Genomic DNA, 21,929 nt, shown 5'->3' on the forward strand with positions numbered 1-21,929 from the left:
GCCTTCTGATATAGTTTAGCAAGCATATATTATGAGAAATCAATGAAAATAAAAACTTACACTCAGATACTGTACATGACAACGTTCACCCCAGTGGATCTCATAAAAGGTTTCCTTACAAACATCTGGGAGCTCTGCCACACCTGGGAAAGATGTTGCCTGGATGAGCCATTAACACCGTCTCATACCGTCAGGTGATATTACAGACTTCTGCATTCCTCTAGAAAGACAGGCTCAGGAGGAAATTTAAACTGACAAGGGAGGTATTAACCCTCAAAATTTATCTGTTATCTCGTGAAATCTCATTGTGTTAAACTGTGCACAGACAGGGACCTTTCTTCCTACTTTCCACCTCCACCTTTGGTCATGAGATGGAACAGTATTTTTTCAAGCTGAATATCTTTTGGAAGATGCAGTAATGACCACAAGGACTCAATGTACTCTGGATGGAGGAATCTTCAATGTCTATTAACAGAAATATACCGGTTTGTGGCTGTGGCTGAATTCCAAAGAATAAACCCAAGGAGCTGATTATTGACTAATACTGATGGACTAAATTCCTGTTTTATATAAGATTGTAGACAACTTACATTATTGCATAATGTGCAAAGGACCACTGACTGCGGAGGAGAAGTTCTGAGTTGGATCTGTTCATTTCTATTCAAAGATCCATGCCGATCCCTAGATATTCAAACGTACCTTGTCTTCCGGTCAGAGGGTGGAATTGTCCGGAATGGCCGTCACGCCATGAGATATTTTAGTGTCATCTCGTGATGCTCTGAATTATTATTGGAACAAATAAGGCTTTGAATTTCCAATGACCGAGCTGATAAGCCGTAAATTGCTACCATGGATGGAGCCTGATTGGCTTTGGTGGTTTTGTGCCGTCTAACACGACACAGGGTGGGGCTGTAAACCAATGAGATGTTTACTGGCTACTTCGGTCGCTTTATCAACCAGAGCAGAGTGTCCCTTCTGAGGTCGACGTGACGTTCTAACTAGCTCACACAAAACTGAAAAGAAAGAGAGTTTTTGAATCATTTGAAATATTTACATCTGTGCGGGTGTTTAAACTCGTTTTCATTTAGCCGTCATAAACCAGATTTTTCACGAGGACGGGAGCAAAGACACTGAAAGGTAATTTGGATATTGTTACGAATAATGTTTGGACAATTTAAGCTGTAGCTTTTTAATAATTACAGTCAATCTACGTGTTTGTCTTTTATTGTTTAATGTACAAGTTTAATTTCCTGTGATGCATAAGGTGGTGTCTGAAAGGGGAAACATGTTTTACTAATATGTTTTACTAATATTCACTATGAAGAGGCAACTAAAATTTATGATAACAATAGAGCGGATGATATTCTTTACTTGGACTTTCAGAAGACTTTTGACAAGGTACTCCACAAGAGGTTAATAACCAAATTACAAGGGTTAGGGATTCAGGGTAAGGTGTGCGAATGAGTGTAGAATTGGCTCAAAAACAGGAAACAACGAGTTAAGGTGAGAGGATCATTTTCACGCGCTAGATGTTAAAAGTGGGGTTCCGTAGGGATCACTTTTGGGGCCGTTGGGGTTTTTAATTTGCATCAACGATTTGGATAGGCACATAACAAATAAACTAGTAAAGTTTGAAGATGACACAAAATTAGGGGATCGGGCTGATAATATCCACGCAACAGAATCAATACAGTTAGATCTAAACAAAATCCAGATGTGGGCAGATACATGGCTGATGAAATTTAATGTATGTAAATGTAAACTATTACATATAGGAAGTAAAAGTATTAGATATAACCATACATTGGGGGTCTTGCATTGTATGAGAAGGACCTGAGCATCCTGGTAGACTCATCACTATCAACATCTCGACAGTGCACAGAAACGATTAGGAAGGCCTACAGAATGTTGGGCTACGTAATGCGCTCATGTCCAGAGACGTTCTTCTTAAGCTGTATAATGCGTTTGAGGCCACACCTTGAGTACTGTGTACAATTTTCGTCTCTTTATTTTGTGAGAGATGTGTAGTTCAGAGAAGGGCGACTCGACTCATTCCAGGTCCGTAGTGTATGAACTATGAAGAAAGATCTTTTGTCTAAGTAGACGTGGAAAGAGAGGAGACAGGATAGAAGTGATTTAAACTATTAAGGCGGATGCCAGCTGCTATTTCAAAATTAATCCATCAACAAGAACACGGGACCACAAAGGGAGACTGATTAAACGGAGATTTCAGACTAATATCAGGAAGCATTTCTTTACAGAGCGAGTTGTGGACACATGGAACAAATTACCTAGTTGTGTAGTTGACAGCAGAATCTTAGAGGCTTTCAAATCCAAACTCGATAGTTATTTCAACACATTATGTGTACAGGAATTTGGCAAGGTTTGTTGGGGCGAATGGCCTGTTTTTGTCAAAATCTTTATAATGTTCTAATTAAAAACTACGCTGCCTGTTCTATCCGATTATAGTCACAGTTGTGACGCACCGTTGCTCCATCCCGCACAAAAAGTGGGGTGTTCTGGTGGCTAGTTCTACTTTCTCATTCTCATTCCGACGTGCCAGTCTATGGCCTCCTCTACTGCCACGAAGAGGCCACACTCAGGTTGGAGGAGCAACTCGTTATATTCCGTCTGGGTAGCCTCCAACCTGATGGCATGAACATCGATTTCTCGAACTTCCGGTAATTGCCCCCTTCCCGCTCCTCTCCTTCACTATTCCCCATTCCTGTTCCCCTCTCTCCTTACCTGCCCATCACCTCCTTCTGGTGCTCCTTTCCTTTTTTCCATGCTATTCTGCCCTCTCCTATTAGATTCCTCCTTGTCCAGCCCCTTATCTCTTTCTTCAATCAACTTGCCAGCTCTTTACTTCATCCCTCCCCCTTTCCCGGCACCACCTATCACCCGCCACCTTGTGCGTCTTCCTCCCTTCCCCCACCTGCTTAGTATGACTACTTCCCCATTCCTTTCCAATCCTGATGAAAGGTTTCGGCCTGAAACGTCGACTGTACTATTTTCCATAAATGCTGCCTGGTCTGCTGAGTTCGTCCAGCATTTTGTGTGTGTTGCTTGGATTTCCAACATCTGCAGATTTTCTCTTGTTTTTTTGTGACAGGACTATTACACTGTGAAGTCTCTTCCAGGGACGCCTCTCCTGAAGAAGTTTAGATCTTCCCTTTGACAGAAGTTCAGCGAAACCCTCTCTCACTGCTTCCCCTCTATGATTCCCTATCACCTACTACCTTGTATTTATTCCTCCCCTCCCCTAACTCTCTTACTCTGACCTCATCTTTTCCTTTCTCCAGTCCGGATGAAGGGCCTCTGCCCGAAAAGTCGACTGTACTCTTTTCCATCCATGCTGGCGGGTCTGCTGAGTTCCTCCTGCATTTGTGTGTATTGCTTTGTATTTCCAGCATCTACAGATTTTCTCGTGTTTGTGAGGTCAGCTGTTTACTCTTGTCCATAGATGCTGCCGCGCATGCTGAATTCCTCCAGCATGTTTTGTGTGTTGCTTTGGATTTCCAGCATCTGCAGATTTTCTTGTGTTTGTGACCAAAATGAATTGTTGCATTGTAGTCAATAGTGCCCAGACGGAATATTGAAGCGATTTTTGAACGTGTGCTTGGGAACTGTTACAAGTGTCTGACAGCTTCTACACGACTCCGGCAGAACCCTATATTGATTTCTCAAGGGAAATGTGCCAGGATCTCGCTCAAATTAATTGCAGCAGCCGGACTGGTGGCACTGTGGTCGGTTCTGAGGCTCAACAGAGAAGGGTAAAGTCTGGCAGTTAGTAGTTATAGGGGATCTCGATAATGAGGGGGACAGAAAGGAGATTCTGTGGCCGCAAACGAGATACCAGGATGGTGTAACACACATCAAAGTTGCTGGTGAACGCAGCAGGCCGGGCAGCATCTCTAGGAAGAGGTACAGTCGACGTTTCAGGCCGAGACCCTGGCCTGCTGCGTTCACCAGCAACTTTGATGTGTGTTGCTTGAATTTCCAGCATCCGCAGAATTCCTGTTGTTTACCAGGATGGTGTGCTGCTTCCCGGGTGCTAGGGTCCAGGACGTATCGGAACGGCTGCAGGATATTCTCAAGGGGGAGGGTGAACAGCCAGAGGTTGTGGTGGACATTGGGGCAATGGCATAGGCAGAAAAAGCGAAAAGCAGTTCCTACGCAGCGAGCTAGGAAAGAAGCTGAAGAGAATAACCTCCAAGGTAGTAAACTCCGGATTACTCTCTGTGCCACAGTCTAGTGCAGGTCGGAATGGGGTAACAGCACGGAAGAGTGGGTGGCTGAGGAGATGGTGCAGGGGACAGGGTTTCAAGTTGTTGGATCATTGGAACCTTTTCTGGGGAAGGAGTAACCCGCACAAGAGGGATGGCTTGCATCTGAACTGGAGGGGAACCAATATCCAGGCCTGGAGGTTTGCTGATGTTACTCGGGAGGGTTTAAAATAGTTTTGCAGGGAGCTGGGAACCAGAACCCCCTGATCAGTAAGTGAATGAACAGACAGGAAAATATTGAAAGGCAAAATCGAAATAACAGGTCGGATAGTTTGAAGTGTGTATACTTTAATGCTAGGGGTATTACAGATAAGGGTGATGAACGGAGCATCGATCAGTACCTGAAATCCGATGTTGTAGCCATTACTGAAACCTTGTTGAGAGAGAGGCAGTAATGGGTGATTAATGTACCAGGTTTTCGACATTTTAGAAAAGATAGAGTGGGGGTGGGGGGTGGAGGAGTTGCACTACTAATCAGGTCGTCTCTTACCAACTCGATTGAGTTTTTTGACAAGCTGACGAGAGAGACTGATGAGGGTAGGGCAGTTGATGTTGTCCACATGGATTTTAGTAAGGCCTTTGAGAAGGTCCCTCATGGGAGGCTAATCCGGAAGATTAGGATACATAGGCTGCACGGCGAATTGGCTGTTGCATTCAGAACTGGCTTGCACATGGAAAGCAGGGACTTATTCGAGCTGGAGGTCTGTGATTAGAGATGTTCTGCAGGGATCTGTGCTGGGACCTCTGCTGTTTGTGATGTGTATAAGGGACCTAGATGAAAATGTGGATTGGTTTGTGAATAAGTTTGCGGATGATACCAAGACTGGTGGAGTTGTGGATAGCGTGGAAGACTGGCAAGTAATACGGTGCAATATAGATCAGTTACAAGCATGGGCAGAGAAATGGCAGGTGGAGTTTAACCCAGATAAATATGAGGTGATGCACCTTGGCAGGTCAAATGCCAGGAGACAGTACACTGTTAAGGGCGAAATCCTTAAGTGTTGCTGAGCAAAGAGATCTTGGGATCCAAGTTCATAGCTCCTTGAAAGTGGCTACACTAGTCCATAAGATGGCTTACAGAATTCTTGCTTATATTAATAGAAGCATTGAGTTCAAAAATCCAGAGCTTATGTTGCAACTTTATAAAACTCTGGTTGGGGCACTTTTGGAGTATTGCAAACAGTTCTAGTCGCTCCACTATAGGAAGGATGTTGAGATTTTGGAGTGGGTGTAGAAGAGGTTTACCGGGATGCTGCCTGGTTGAGAGAGCATGTGCTATCACGAGAAGCTGGATAAACTTGGGTTGTTTTCTCTGGAGTGCCAGAGGCTGAGGGGAGATCTGATAGTTTATAAGATTAAGAGGCACAGATAGAGTAGATGGGGAGTATTTGTTTCCCAGAGTTGAAACGTCTCATGCCAGAGGGGAAGCATTGAATGTGAGAGGGGGGTAAGTTCAAGGGGGATGTGGGGGTAAGTTTTTTATTCAGAGTCATGGATACCTGGAATGTGCTGTCTGGTATGATAGTAGAGCAAATACATTACAGGCGTTTGGATAGACATGTGGAGGTAAGGAAGATGGAGGGATATGGACATATTGTAGGTAGGAGGGATTAATGTTTGGGTAGTCTTGATTTGCTTTTTAGCTGGTTCGGCACAACATTGTGGGCCGAATGGCCTGCATGCGCTGTACTGTTCTATGTTCAAATGAGCGTCTATAGCTCCGCAAAATCCTTACGTGTTTATGTAAGCGCGTTCACAAGGGGAGAAACCCCAAAGCGACGTAACAAGTTTCAGTAGATATGTACGCAACTTCAGAATACAAGTCAGGAGCGATAGGTTGTAGAGCAATATTCTGTCCAATAAAACAAAAGACCGATTTTTATCGATTTTCATCGACTGTATTATCTGGTGTAAAATGGCAAAGGCTGAGTAATTTCTTCCCTTGTAGCCTTTCGTTCCCTGGTTTTTCTACGTGTCTGCCCGCAAGTCGGTGTAAAGAGCAGGTCCTAAACAGAGTCTTCAAGTAAGTGTTCACCTTTGTATTGACCCTACGCCCTTCCTTTTTATCCAGCCGGCGATTATTAAAGAAAGAGTTTGAGCAGCTTTCGATATATTTGATTTAATACCTAACATCATTTTGAGCACCAAATGATTCAACATTTCGTATGCATTCATTTGAAAAATCGATAACTTGGAACTTTTTGGCTTCCAGGGAGAGGTAGAGTAAGTCTAAATTTAATTTGAACAAGAAGTCCCTCTCTAGATGCGTTTCGTAGCAGAGTAACGAAGAAACGATACGTTGGTTACTTCATATCCCTCCCCGCACTGATGGTCAGAAACGCTGCCGCTTTAGTTCAGCGGGCCATTCAGTTCAAGTCTCTGTGAGTCAGTAGAGCTCTTAACCACCCCCCCCCCCCCATAGCAAAGGAGTGAGATAACTTTCCAAAGAAGCATAAAGTGGCAGCACCTAGTTTATGATTTCTCCATCGGAGCCTGGAAGACCCAGCAAGATTTATGGATAGCAACTCTGTTGATGAGTGCATTGGGAATTTAATTCACGATTTAACTTCCGTATGTTAACGTATTCTTCAAATGATGTTGGTTGGAAGCTATGTACAAACCACAGGATTTGGGATACAGGACTTCCCACGATTCTTCCACAATCTCTAAAGAAATTTGTGGACAATCAAGTGCACTGAAGCGCGTTTACCACTGAAATATGCATTTTTTAAACAGCGAAAATTCCTTTAAAAAGCAATGCATAACTTGAGAATTGGAAATTAGGAACAGGAGTAGGTTAGATGCCGCAATCTTTAAAGCTTGCCCCAACATTCAGAATGGCCACGGCGGATCTGCCTTAGCTTTCAACCCTTCTCGGTGCTCAAGCACCTCAGCTTTTAATTCCTGACCTTTCAAAAGCGCATCTCTGCTCCCGCCTCCTTAAGGACCACTAATGATCTATCTTCCAATGTTCCAGAGATTCGCAACTCCCTTAGAAGAAATTTCCATCCGCCTCAGTTTTAAATTACCACTTCATTTGTTGTATCGGTATCCCTTCGTTCAGACTCTTCCACTGGCGGAAACACCTCAGTATCTATCCGGTCATGCACCTTAGAGTTTATGTTTTGGTTCTTCTACAAAGCGTACAGATCCAGTTTCTTTAGTCTGTTAGGATAGGATAGTCCTCTCACTCCAAGTCTCTAGAGATGCTACTTGAAAGATAACACTAGACAAACGAGTCAACAAACAATCGAAAAGGAGCGAAACGGGGTCCTTTAGGTGCACCATGGAGGCTAGATTGGGTCCAGTTTAATACTTCATCCGAAAAGTGGAATCTTTGACAGTATAGCTTTCCCGCTGTAGCGCAGTAAGCGATCGTCATGCCCCAGCATGCAGTCACATCCCGTCAGTACTACTGCTGTGATAGCCCAAAGATGTCCCAGACCTTGCACTAAATCCACCGGTCCTACACCTAAGTTTGAAATGCACTTGAAACGGTTAAGCGCTCAATTCAATTTCTGCCTACAAAACAAAAATGCGGGGCAGGAACTTACCGGGTGATACAGCATCGTCGGAGGGGAATGAACCGTCGACAACCTTCATCTGGACTGAAAGAGGAGCCATTGCAGTATAAAGAGGTGAAGGGAAGGGGCCGATCAAGCGTTAGCAAGAAGCGGGTCGATCCAGGTGAGGAGGGGTGATAGGCCGGCGGAGAGGGGAGTGCAAAGAGGCCGGGAGGCGCTACGCGAAGGCAACAAAGGGCTGCGAGTGATGGACTCTGACAGGAAAGAAAGGAGAGCATGAAGCGAAATAAGGGAGGTGGTGAGGAACGGTGAAGGGTGGGGACCCAGTGGGAGGAGGATGTGAGTGGTGGGCAGATGGAGTGTGTGGAGGAAGGGAAAGACACTGCATGATAGGGAGTGGAGGCGGAGCAGATGTCGCGGGAAATGAGTACGGGAGGAGTGAGCAAAGGGATGGAGGGGAGTAGTTTACCTGAAATTGCTCCAGATTTAAACATCTGCAGTCCCGTGTATTCCCACATGCGTGATTCTACCGGGTCCTGATGCGGGCATTTCTCACCAACAGCGACTCTATCTATCCTTGCTTAATTTCTAGGACAACTTATATTCTGTTTCCCCCTCCTCAGGTTATTACGATGAGATGGCAAGAAACGTTCCTTGTATTTCTTTCCATGCTTCGTGTGGCGGTTTTCCAGTGCCCGGAAACTTGCAGCTGCTCCGGGACGTTTGTGGACTGCAGCGGACAGGAACTGGACATCAGCACGGTCCCCAAGCGCTTTATGGGCACCATCACCGAAATTAAACTGAGCAACAACAAGCTCTCCGCCATCCCCAACGGCCTCTTCGACTCTCTGCATCACCTCCGGTCTGTGTCGTTGGACAATAACCCATGGGCATGCGATTGTGATATTTTATACTTGAGATCTTGGCTTCTTAAACAAGAAGATCGTTCCCAGTATAAGCATTTAACGTGTTCCTCGCCCACTGAGCTTCAGAACAGGCGGATATTGTATCTAACCGAGGATGAAGTCATCTCCGCCTGCAATGACTGGTACTGTGACGTTGTTCTGATATGTCAGATCGCATTGTTCATCTTCATCGGCATCCAGGCCATTCTCCTGATATTTGTTATAATATATCTGAAGAGATTTGAGACTCTTTCGGAAGAAGCTATTCGATCGACAAAATAAAATCCTGTCCATTCGGGCTAGCATTGACCATCTATCTTATACCCACTCATTTGATGGAATTCCCGCATGTTCCCTATCTGTGTTCTTGAAAGTACCGCGGAAAAAAAAGTAGACTCCTGTTTTATTCCGGTGATGCTGAGATACCGCGTTGCTATTCTACAATGTCCTCTGATCTCTTTCCAAGAAACGCTTGCGGAAATTTTAAACATATGTCACCATAGATATTGGAGCCTGGAATTGTGGCACTCTCTGGTGTTATCATTGAAAATTTTTACTGGTTGATGTTGACAAATGCTTCCCTGTGAAATTATGTAATTATCACAAATTATTTAGGATTATTTGCTTTCAATAACTCGATGGTTAAGGAGGGGTTGAGTAGAAGTTGGGACGATTGATACAAAATGCATGAAGATGCAGTCTTGAAATTACAAATGGTCCGTCTGCAAAAGAAAGAAATGTCGATGACTCTCCAAGCAACTCTCCATTGCGGGAACGAATGTCATTGACAAAACTACTAAAGCAATGTTAAATAACATTTTGTATCAAAGCAGATTTAATACTGATATTTCTTAAGGTTATTTTAATTCTGGAGATTGAAGTTTATCTATCGAAATGTACACTGTAATCTTGGACAACAACTTTTTTTTCTGTGTTTAACTCAATCACAATACTGAAATCACGATGTAAGAAGAAAATGCTGGAAATTCTCAGTAGGCCTGGAAATATCTATGGAGAGTAGCCGAAGTTTGATTGAAGTCATCGACTTGACCAATTATCTCTTTTTCGCCCTTCAGATGTTACCCGACCCATAGAGCGTTTGTAACCTTTGTTTTAGTTCAGCTATCCAACATCTGCATTATTTTGATTTTGTACTTAAACATGAAATTGTACATCATTTTGTAATAACTGTATTGTTTACTATGGAAATATTGTAATTGTAGCCTGAGGAATTTGATTAACGTAGTTTTTAATTGATTTACCATGAAGGTGAGTAGCAGGAAACTGAACATTATACAAATCAACCCCATTCGTCATGATCCGCTTTTATTTCTTATACTGTATATTAGAGGAAGTCGGCCTGTGTCCTTCTAGCTAAAATCAATAATTCTGGCAATGATGGCGACCAAATTTGCAGTGGGGCAGATTTTTCATGTTCCTGAACACCTTACAAAGTCATTCCTATTAAGTTATGTTGAATCGCTCTGGCCATAGCGGGATAGGGACACCGTCGTCACTATTTCTTTTTCCTTTCAGAAATTTAGAAATGTCTTAGAAATTCAATTTTTTCGTTCATTTTTTAAACTAATATATTCTTGCCCCGTTTGTTAGTTAATTGGGAGATTCGCTCTCCATTTTAATGAAAACCGCTCCACAGCGTTTCTGCAGGCTAGAGAAGGAAAATCTCTTTCAATGTGACTCCTATCGGCGGTTATTCGTCACTTTTTTTCTTTGACTCCAGCTTCCGTATTAAACCCACTTACCAAATGTAAAGATTCTGCAACTAACTCGAAACACTTGGTTCAAATCAACTCAGAATCCAGCGTAATTGTACTCTCCTTATTCCTGGCCGGAGAAGAAAGAAGGTAGGTTAGTTGATTCGGCGACACTGTCTTTGCAGTTGTGCCTGGAACCATAGTCAATCACTGGGACATAATATTTCCTGGTACGAGTTATTTCCTCGCACCCGGGTTAAGAACTCCGACATAAGAATGGGCTGCATTAATGTAACACAAAGTTCTGACGTATACATATACTTATCCAGACGAACAGCAGAACTAGTCTGCTCTCTCTCCAATAGCTCTTTCTTATCAGTCTTATGTGTTTCAAGGCCATTCTCTACAATACCTGGAGGTATGCTAACGTATCGAATGGATTTTTTTGTTTGTATTTTGCAATTTACAGGCAAAATCGACTAACAGGAATCTGTAAAAACGAAACCTGTTTGTTACCAGGGCACGACCTGTAAAGGGAAGATGAAGCCCTCAAGTAACGACTTGATCGAACACCTTCATCATAATGCGCAGTTATCTGACCTCATCATAATAATACCTATATCTACATCGAAGTATCTATTACTGCAACACGCTTAGTGTGTTTTTTAAAATCTACATTGGACTATCACTCCTCACACCAGATCCCATTGTGTGTATATCTTTCCCTATACATACCTCTCATCCTCACATTTCCAATCACCACAGTCATTCATTTTCTGATGTCATGCTTTCCCTTGCGACCGCCATTCTTACATTCTCTCAGTTAATCCATTTAAGTTATGCCTCCTTTCCTTTCTCCATAACAAGGAAAGAGAACGCTATGTGAATATGAAGTAAGCGGCATGTGACTGATCATTTATATAATGATAACCCATAAATATTCCTCTTTTAGCAGTTATATCTACCACGACACCTTCTCCTATCCGGTGAAATGGGATTTTGATAGTAGGGGCGGCACTGTAGCGTAATGGTTAGTGCAGGTGACACGGGTTCAATTCCCGCCGCTGCCTGTAATGAGCTTGTACGTTCACCCCGTGACCGGGTTCCTCTGGGTACTCTGGTTTCCCCCCACAGTCCAAAGACGTACTGGTTGGTAGGTTGATTGGTAGGGTTAACTGGACGTTGTAAATTGTCTCGTGGGTAGTTTAGGATCAAATCGGAGGATTGCTGGGCAGCGCGGCTAGAAGGTCCGGAAGGGCCCATTCTGATATGTCCACACATTTTAATTCCACGTCCCATTCCCATTCTGATATGTCTATCCACGGCCTCCTCGACTGTAAAGATGAAGCCACACGCAGGTTGGAGGAACAACACCTTATATTCCGTCTAGGTAGCCTCCAACCTGATGGCATGAACATTGACTTCTAAAACTTCCGCTAATGCCCCAACTCCACCTCGTACCCCATCCGTTATTTATTTATATACACACATTCTTTCTCTCTCTCTCTCCTTTTTCTCCCTCTGTCCCTCTCACTATACACCTTACCCATCCTCTGGGTTCCCCCCCCTCCCCCTTTTCTTTCTCCCTAGGCCTCCTGTCCCATGATCCTCTCATAGCCCTTTTGCCAATCACCTGTCCAGCTCTTGGCTCCATCCCTCCCCCTCCTGTCTTCTCCTATCATTTTGGATCTCCCCTCCCCCTCCTACTTTCAAATCCCTTACTAGCTATAGCTCTTCTTTCAGTTAGTCCTGACAAAGGTTCTCAGCCCGAAACATCGACTGTGCCTCTTCCTAGAGATGCTGCCTGGCCTGCTGCGTTCACCAGCAACATGAGCCGCGAAATGTACGTGAAGCCAGGGGAAATTCCCTGATGGAGTGAAGATAATGAAAGTGGCAGGACCTGCGCTTATTTCACAGGATTAACTCTGAGCTGTCAGAATCTGGTGTAGCAAATATGTATTATGTAACTTATCCAACAAGCCTGAGTTTGCAGACACAAATACTTATAGTGTTCTTTATTCTAACGTTAAAGCACTTAATATTCTAGAGATAAGCGTTGTTCCTTGAGTCTGCGCTTGTTCATATTGTGACAGAGCTTCTGACTTGCCGGGGAATCAAATATAAAAGCATTCTCATAAACAATTGTACACATACTTTTGTGCAGTTGGAACGTATTTCTGCCCTAGTGGTAGACGGAGTGAATGTTTATGGTGGAACAGTTGTTCCAATAAATTTTAAAAAAATTACTTGAATGGCGTCATGCTTCGTAAGCGTTGTTAGAACGGTATCCATCCAATTAACGCATCGTGTGGTGATAGAAAGGTTTTTTGATCTCCCTTTGGAATAAAGCATCCCTCTGCCAATTTCCAGCTTGATGGAATAGTACCTTTGGCCCAGACCTTTTCTCATGATTATCTCTTAAAAATTGCTCGTGCAGCTTCTTCGAAGCTTTATCTCCTTTACTTACCTTAGGAACACGTTGCTTTCGAGTATCTTTTAAAGTCGCATGAAACAAATCACTAATTACTTTATAAGTATGGTTTATAGAAGAGATTTTTTCACTCAAATTAATCTTTGTTAGTACTTAAAGAATTAGTTACCTTCTCACCCCGCAAGTTATAAAGATTAAGGGAAATATTAACGAACACTTGGTAACTGGATGTAAAAAAACTGGGTATTGTCTTTTTCTAAAAGAGTCGATAAATGGCAGATTTCACTCCATAAATACCTTCCGTACAGGTAGAATTTGGTTTCTTTTCCGAAGCTAAATCTACTATTGCCCCACATACCACAGCAAAAATCAGCGGCGTCTTCCCATTGTACGTTGGTAATGGTTAAATGCATCTGATTCCTCGATGAGTCCACGCTCTGACCCCTCTGAGTTATGTGGGTGTGCGGCCACGCAGTAACTGAAATGCTCCTGTGCACGTAGCCTTTGTTGCCGCATAGCTGAAATGTTCTTTTATTAACTGTTAATATAATTTAAAATTATGCTAATATAATCTTGAAATCTCTGTTAGTATACAGTATTTGTAAAATGTGAGCACGAGCTACCCCGAGGAAAAGCTCAGAGACGAGTCGAAAACATGGTCGGTTACATTCCTCGCTGATTAAGGTGTCGATGTAGATTGAAACAACGAAGCAAATGTGGAGGAGAGCGAGCGTTTCGTGTCCTTGCCCTCGGAGAGGCCGCTGGTTCGACTCCTTGCCGTCGGAGGGGCTGCTGGGTCCCGATACTCTCGGACATGTTATTGAAATTCTGAGATTTATGGATTGGACTGTAGTATAAACTACCGTGGCATGAAAAGGTTTGGGCACCCTGGTCAAAATTTCTGTTACTGTGAATAGCTGAGTAAAAGATGAAATGATTTCCAAAAGGAATAAAGTTAAAGATGACACATTTCTTTAATATTTTAAGCAAGAAAACTTTCTTATTTCCATCTTTTACAGTTTCAAAGTAACAAAAAAAGGAAAAGGGCCAGAAGCAAAAGTTTGGGCACCCTGCATGGCAGTACTTAGTAACACCCCCTTTGGCAAGTATCACAGCTTGTAAACACTTTTTGTAGCCAGCTACGAGTCTTTCAATTCTTGTTTGGGGGATTTTCTCCCATTCTTCCTTGCAAAAGACTTCTAGTTCTGTGAGTTTCTTGGGCCGTCTTGCATGCACTGCTCTTTTGAGGTCTATCCACAGATTTTCGATGATGTTTAGGTCAGGGGACTATGAGGGCCATAGCAAAACCTTCAGCTTGCGCCTCTTCAGGTAGTCCATTGTGGATTTTGAGGTGTGTTTAGGTTCATTATCCTGTTTTAGAGCCATCCTCTTTTCATCTTCGGCTTTTTTTTTTTTTTACAGACCGTGTGATGGTTGCTTCCAGAATTTGCTGATATTTAATTGAATTTATTCTTCCCTGTACCAGTAAATGTTCCCCGTGCCACTGGCTGCAACACAAGCCCAAAGCGTGATCGATCCACCCGTGCTTAACAGTTGGAGAGGGTTTTTTCATGAAATTCTGCACCCTTTTTCTCCAAACATACCTTTGCTCATTGCGGCCAAAAAGTTCTATTTTAACTGCATCAGTCCACAGGACTTGTTTCCAAAATGCATCAGGCTTGTTTACATGTTCCTTTGAACATTTTGAATAGAACTTTTTGGCCACAATGAGAGGGGCGGCGAGTGGGTGGGTGTGGATTGCTGTCTTTCTTTCAACTAATACATGGTTTTCTGTATTCTATGGCTATCTGGAAAAGAGACAAATTTCAGAGTTGTATTTTGCATACAATACTTCGATAATAAAATGAACCCTTGAACCTTTGAATCTTTTGAACCTTTGAAACACTCTGTAATTGATTGTGTTAATGAACATAATCTATAATTTTCTAAATAATAAGCATAGCACAACCTTTACATCTTACAGCTTAAATTACATTGTTAGTGTTTCGAGTTATAACACTTACAAATTGTAACAATAAATACAGAATGGAAGTCGGTAGCTGATTGTTACCATCCAGTCAAAACACTTAACTTTTATCATTGTGCCTGTCTGTTGTTTTGACTGCCTAAAATTGTTTATTTGTGTTGTGAGTTGTGATTTAGATTTTTTTTTTTATGTGAAAAATTCTTATTCTGACTTTTTTGGTAAGTGATCCTCCAAAAAAAAATCAATCTAATAAGAATAATTTAAATTAAAATATTAGAACAAGAAAGATTCGTTTCTATAGAACAGTTGCATAACCGATTAGTTTATTAAACATAGAAACAGAAAATTTACAGCACAATACAGGCCATTTGGCCCACAATGCTGTGCCGAACATGTACTTACTTTAGAAATTACTAGAGGTACCCATAGCCCACTGTTTTTCTAAGCTCCATGTACCTATCCAAAAGACTCTTAAAAGACCCTAACGTATCCATGTCCACCACCGTCACCGGCAGCCCATTCCACGCACTCACCACTCTCTGCGTAAAAAAACTTATCCCTGACATCTCCTCTGTACCTACTTCCAAGCACCTTAAAACCATGCCCTCTCATGATAGCCATTTCAGCTCTGGGGAAAAAAAGCCTCTGACTATCCACACGATCAATGCCTCTCATCATCTTATACCCCTCTATCAGTTCACCTCTCATCCTCCGCCGCTCCAAGGAGAAAAGGCCTAGTTCACTTAACCTATTCTAAAAAGGCATGCTCCCCAATCCAGGCAACATCTTTGTAAATCTCCTCTGCACCCTTTCTGTAGTTTCCACATCCTTCCTCTAGTGAGGTGACCAGAACTGAGCACAGTACTCCAAGTGGGGTTTGACCCGGGTCCTATATAGCTGTACATTACTTCTCGGCTTTAAACTCAGTCCCACGATTGATGAAGGGCAATGCATCGTATGCTTTCTTAACCAGAGAGTTAACCTGCACAGCAGGTTATAATTTATAAAATTACAAATTTTCGACTTACCTTGTAATTTTTTTTCAAATAATAGTAATAATGATAATGTTTTAGTATTCTCATTTAATAATTATTATCGTTTTTAGTAACCAAAGGATATCAAAAAATTAAAGCAGAGGAAGAGTTCACTGTTTTGAAGAGCAGAGCTTGTACAAAATTTAAGGTAGAATGGCTTTGGCAACTCATAGGTGCTGAACTACCGGCTTCATGAAAAAAAAAGTCACTATATTTACATGTCAAGACACTGGAGATGGATGCACCATTTGTGCAGAAGTGAAAGATGGAGACTATTTCAGTAGTGCAAAAATGGGAATTATGGAAGTTAAATTACATTAAATGAAATCTTAACCAGAGGGTTCACGTAGATGCAGTTACCAAGTTATGCAACCCGAAGAAATGTGGAATTTTGCACTTGTTAACTGAAACTCCAAGAGAGCATGAAGCAAAATGCATGAAGAAATCAAATTCTGATATCGTCAGCAGTAATTGATAACATTTTCTTAGCAATTAAAATTAAGTTTCAATGCATTCAGAGAAAGTAATTGGCAGGAAGAATTATGCGTTTGTATTTGTTGTGTGCATCAGCTTTGTGCTTCAAAAACAGATAGTGGAAGAATTGCGGATGTCTGCTTTCTGTACAGTAACTGCTGGTGAAAGGACAGACCTTTCCGTACATAAAATGTTAGTCTTGTATTTTAAGTTTCGACCAAAAGTGAAACTTCTCTAAAACTGTGTTGATTGGTATTTTGAAACTAACCCCATGTGGCATTATCACTATTGTTGAAACAGTAAACACATTTTATATCAGCAACAATCTTGATAGTCAAAATGTTTACGTCATACAGGGCAATTGTTATGGCTGGGAAGAACAATGGCATGGCAGCATTTCTTCGAAGAGAAATAAAGCATCTGGATGAGCAACTTAGACAACGCAGGGGAAAGAGCATGCAGGAAATAGAAGCACCACTACAGGCAGTGTATACAATGTTCAACAAGTAGTCAGTTAAAACAAAAAGAAAAGCTAGACGATTTAGCTAATGTCACACAATGTGATTTTGAGTCATTAAACGAAGTCAAGACATTTTTGCCGTTACTACTTTAATAAGTAGCTATGAAGTTTTAATCGAGTATTGCAAAGATCAAATTAATGAATGTAATGATCAAATTAGCAACTGATACCTGTGTATAGTGTATGGGTGAGATGTGTAGGTATGAAAATTGGCATGGCAGGGAAATGGTTAACAATTAGGAATTTATGGGCCTGTTATGTTGTTGGGCAGATTGACCCTTGATACTAGGTAAGGGGAGAACAACATGTGACTCTGGTCTACTGGATAACATGCCTGAGAGCTGCTAACAGTGCTGATTTGTGTAAAAGTAATGAATCACCTTGTCTCTAAAGAATGTTTTTTTTTTAACCCCCCACATTGTTTGGTTGTAAGATTAATAGGATGCATTGTCCCTGAGGGGGTAAAGGTCGGGGTTGTTAAAGGTCACCTGACCTTGGTTCTTTCAGGTACGGAGGATGTTTGTTGGCTTAATACGTGGCCAGGACTTGGATTGGCCCAAGTTAGGGTCGTGTAAGCGTCAGATTGGATGCCTAGCCCCTTCCAGCTGGACTGGGAGGTGGCGATAGTGCTATAAAGGCGAGAAAGTTCTTTCTTGGGTAGGCCATTCACCTGGGTTCCACCTGCAGACCGAGCAGCTGAACCAGCGCCAAGGACCTCCACCCTAGTCAGTCCACAGTCGGTCGCCTGCTTCAAGGACCACGCAGACGTTGCTAAGTATACTCGGTGGTGTAGATTACTAGGGGCTGCTTAAGTTAGCCCCACCTATTAGTGGTGTAGGTAATGTACAATATAAGGCATTTCTCGAAACTCTATTTTCTTTTCTCTATTAACAATAAAGTGAGTCTCGTAGGAATAACGGAGTCTGGGTCCATTTGTTCAAGCGAACCCAAATAGTTGCAGCATCCACCCATCACAGTTATTATTGGGTATCACTTTTGGAACAGCCTGAAGATTCTTGACAATCCACAACATCAAGTTTTGGAAAATCTGACATCTCTTTGTAAATTCTTTCAGAAAAGCTGTTTGAATACAAATAAAGCACTTAGAACCATAGAACCGTAGAAACTACAGCACAGAAACAGGCCCTTTGGCCCTTCTTGGCTGTGCCGAACCATTTTCTGCCTAGTCCCACTGACCTGCACACGGACCATATCCCTCCATACACCTCCCATCCATTTATCTGTCCAATTTATTCTTAAATGTTAAAAAAGAACCCGCATTTACCACCTCGTCTGGCAGCTCATTCCATACTCCCACCACTCTCTGTGTGAAGCAGCCCCCCCTAATGTTCCCTTTAAACTTTTCCCCCCTCACCCTTAACCCATGTCCTCTGGTTTTTTTTCTCCCCTTGCCTCAGTGGAAAAAGCCTGCTTGCATTCACTCTATCTATACCCATCATAATTTTATATACCTCCATCAAATCTCCCCTCATTCTTCTACACTCCAGCAAATAAAGTCCTAACCTATTCAACCTTACTCTGTAACTGAGTTTCTCAAGTCCTGGCAACATCCTTGTAAACCTTCTCTGCACTCTTTCAAACTTATTTTTATCCTTCCTGTAATTTGGTGACCAAAACTGAACACAATACTCCAGATTCGGCCTCAATGCCTTATACAACCTCATCATAACATTCCAGCTCTTATACTCAATGCTTTGATTAATAAAGGCCAATGTAACAAAAGCTCTCTTTACGACCCTATCTACCTGTGATGACACTTTTAGGGAATTTTGTATCTGTATTCCCAGATCCCTCTGTTCCACTGCACTCCTCAGTGCCTTGCCATTAACCCTGTATGTTCTACCTTGGTTTGTCCTTTCAACGTGCAATACCTCACACTTGTCAGTATTAAACTCCATCTGCCATTTTTCAGCCCATTTTTCCAGCTGGTCCAAGTCCCTCTGCAGGCTCTGAAAACCTTCCTCACTGTCTACTACACCTCCAATCTTTGTATCATCAGCAAACTTGCTGATCCAATTTACCACATTATCATCCAGATCATTGATATAGATGACAAATAACAATGGACCCAGCACCGATCCCTGTGGCACACCACTAGTCACAGGCCTCCACTCAGAGAAGCAATTCTCTACCACCACTCTCTGGCTTCTTCCATCGAGCCAATATCTAATCCAATATACCACCTCTCCATGTATACCTAGCGACTGAATTTTCCTAACTAACTTCCCATGCGGGACCTTGTCAAAGGCCTTACTGAAGTCCATGTAGACAATATCCACTGCTTTCCCTTCATCCACTTTCCTGGTAACCTCCTCAAAAAACTCCAACAGATTGGTCAAACATGACCTACCACACACAAAGCTATGTTGACTCTCCCTAATAAGTCCCTGTCTATCCAAATGCTTGTAGATTCTGTCTCTTAGTACTCCCTCCAATAATTTACCTACTACTGACATTAAACTCACCAGCCTATAATTTCCCAGATTACTTTTTGATCCTTTTTTAAACAATGGAACAACATGAGCCACTCTCCAATCCTCCGGCACTTCACCTGTAGACAGCGACATTTTAAATATTTCTGCCAGGGCCCCCGCAATTTCAACACTAGTCTCCTTCAAGGTCCGAGGGAACTCTGTCAGGTCGCGGGGATTTATCCACTTTAGTTTTCCTCAAGACAGCAAGCATCTCCTCCTTTTCAATCTGTACAGTTTCCATGGTCTCACTACTTGATTCCCTTAATTCCATAAATTTCATGCCAGCTTCCTTAGTAAATACAGACGCAAAAAACCTATTTAAGATCTCCGCCATTTCCTTTGGTTCCGCACAAAGCCGACCACTCTGATCTTCAAGAGGACCAATTTTATCCCTTACAATCCTTTTGCTCTTAATATACTTGTAAAAGCTCTTTGGATTATCCTTCACTTTGACTGCCAAGGCAACCTCATGTCTTCTTTTAGCCCTCCTGATTTTTTTCTTAAGTATTTTCTTGCACTTCTTATACTCTTCAAGCACCTGATTTACCCCCTGTTTCCTATTCATTTCATACAACTCCCTCTTCTTCTTTATCAGAGTTGCAATATCCCTTGAGAACCAAGGCTCCTTATTCCTATTCAATTTGCCTTTAATCCTGACAGGAACATACAAACTCTGCACTCTCAAAATTTCCACTTTGAACGCTTCCCACCTACCAATCACATCTTTGCCAGAGAACAACCTGTCCCAATCCACACTTTTTAGATCCTTTCTCATTTCTTCAAATTTGGCCTTCTTCCAGTTCAGAACCTCAACCCTAGGACCAGATCTATCCTTGTCCATGATCAAATTGAAACTAATGGTGTTATGATCACTGGGACCAAAGTGCTCCCCTACACAGACTTCTGTCACTTGCCCTAATTCATTTCCTAACAGGAGATCCAATATTGCATCCCCTCTAGTTGGTCCCTCTATATATTGATTTAGAAAACTTTCCTGAACACATTTTACAAACTCTAAACCATCTAGACCCCTAACAGTATGGGAGTCCCAATCAATGTATAGAAAATTAAAATCCCCTACCACTACAACTTTATGTTTCCTGCAGTTGCCTGCTATCTCTCTGCAGATTTGCTCTTCCAAGTCTCGTTGACTATTCGGTGGTCTGTAATACAATCCCACTAATGTGGCCATACCTTTCCTGTTTCTCAGCTCCACCCATAAGGACTCAGTAGACAAGCCCTCTAATCTGTCCTGCCTGAGCACTGCTGTAATATTTTCCCTAACAAGCAATGCTACTCCCCCACCTTTCATTCCTCTACCTCGATCACATCTGAAACATCGGAACCCTGGAATATTAAGCTGCCAGTCCTGCCCCTCATGTAGCCAAGTTTCACTAATTGCTACAACATCATAATTCCACATGTCAATCCACACCCTCAACTCATCCGCCTTCCCCGCAATACTCCTAGCATTGAAATATATACACCTCAGAAGATTTTTACCACCACTAACAACCTTTCTATCAGCAGATTTGCTTAAACTTTCATCATTTATTTTCACCCCAGCCACACTGTCAGCTCTGGCACTCTGGTTCCCATCCCCCTGCAAATCTAGTTTAAAGCCTCCCCAATAGCACTAACAAACCTCCCTGAAAGGATATTGGTCCCCCTGTGGTTCAAGTGTAACCCGTCTCTCTTGTACATGTCCCACCTGCCCCAGAAGAGGTCCCAGTGATCCTGAAATCTGAAACCCGAAACCCTGCCCCTTACACCAGTTCCTCAGCCACTTGTTCCTCCTCCAGAGCATCCTATTCCTACCCTCACTGGCATGTAGCACAGGTAGCAATCCTGAGATTACCACCCTTGAGGTCCTGTTTTTCAACTTCCTACCAAGCTCTCTATACTCACTGTCCAGGACCTCTTCACTCTTCCTTGCTATGTCATTGGTACCGATGTGCACCACGACATCTGGCTGGTCACCCTCCCACTTCAGAATGTCATGCAATTGATCAGAGACATCCTTGACCCTGGCACCCGGGAGGCAACAAACCATCCTGGATTCTCTGTCACGACCACAGAACCTTCTATCTGTACCTCTAACTATCAAGTCCCCTATCACTACCGCTCTCCTCTTTCCCCACCCTCCCTTCTGCACTGCAGAGCCAAACTCAGTGCCAGAGATCCAGCTACAGCAGCTTGTCCCAGGTAAGTCATCCCCCCCAACAGTATCCAATGCGGTATACTTGTTGCTGAGGGGAATGGCCACAGGGGAACCCTGCTCTGCCTGCCCTTCCCTCTTCCCTCACCTGACAGTGACCCAATTTCCCGTCCTCTGCTCCTTTGGCGTAACTACCTCCCTGTAGCTACGATCTATAATCTCCTCATTCTCCCGAATGATCCGCAGGTCATCCAGCTCCTGCTCCAGTTCCCTAACGCAGTTTGTTAGGAACTGCAGCTGGATGCACTTCTTGCAGGTGTCATTGTCAGGGACACCAGAGGGCTCCCTGACTTCCCACATCCTGCAAGAGGAGCATTCCAACATCCTGCCTGGCATTCTC

General features: G+C 42.8%; 1 protein-coding gene and 1 long non-coding RNA gene across 6 annotated transcripts in view; one reads left to right on the forward strand and one right to left on the reverse strand.

Annotated features, from left to right (window-relative positions):
* The window catches only part of LOC140188907 (uncharacterized), a 146,815-nt gene extending 146,235 nt beyond the window's left edge, over positions 1-580 (reverse strand). For all 4 annotated transcript variants that reach the window (XR_011883418.1, XR_011883419.1, XR_011883416.1 and 1 more), the window contains exon 1: positions 61-580. This is a non-coding gene — a long non-coding RNA (uncharacterized lncRNA). The remainder of the gene's footprint in view (positions 1-60) is intronic.
* A 301-nt stretch (positions 581-881) lies between these two features.
* Positions 882-12,676, forward strand: gp1bb (glycoprotein Ib platelet subunit beta). 2 transcript variants are annotated; one of them, XM_072245556.1, is made up of 3 exons: positions 882-1,137; positions 6,235-6,309; positions 8,434-12,676. In XM_072245556.1, the coding sequence occupies exon 3, from the start codon at positions 8,443-8,445 to the stop codon at positions 8,995-8,997; it is 555 nt and encodes a 184-aa protein (XP_072101657.1). In that variant the 5' UTR covers positions 882-1,137; positions 6,235-6,309; positions 8,434-8,442; the 3' UTR covers positions 8,998-12,676. The 2 variants fall into 2 exon arrangements, with proteins under 2 accessions (XP_072101657.1, XP_072101651.1); XM_072245550.1 differs by lacking the exon at positions 6,235-6,309 and having other exon boundaries at positions 885-1,137.
* The last annotated feature ends 9,253 nt before the right edge of the window (positions 12,677-21,929 follow it).

This window comes from Mobula birostris, chromosome 2, assembly GCF_030028105.1.
Source record: "Mobula birostris isolate sMobBir1 chromosome 2, sMobBir1.hap1, whole genome shotgun sequence".
In the NCBI taxonomy this organism is placed as follows: Eukaryota; Metazoa; Chordata; class Chondrichthyes; order Myliobatiformes; family Myliobatidae; genus Mobula; species Mobula birostris.

Excerpts from the sequence above, each read along its gene's own strand:
- gp1bb (XM_072245556.1), top strand. The coding sequence starts at position 8,443 with ATGAGATGGCAAGAAACGTTCCTTGTATTTCTTTCCATGCTTCGTGTG.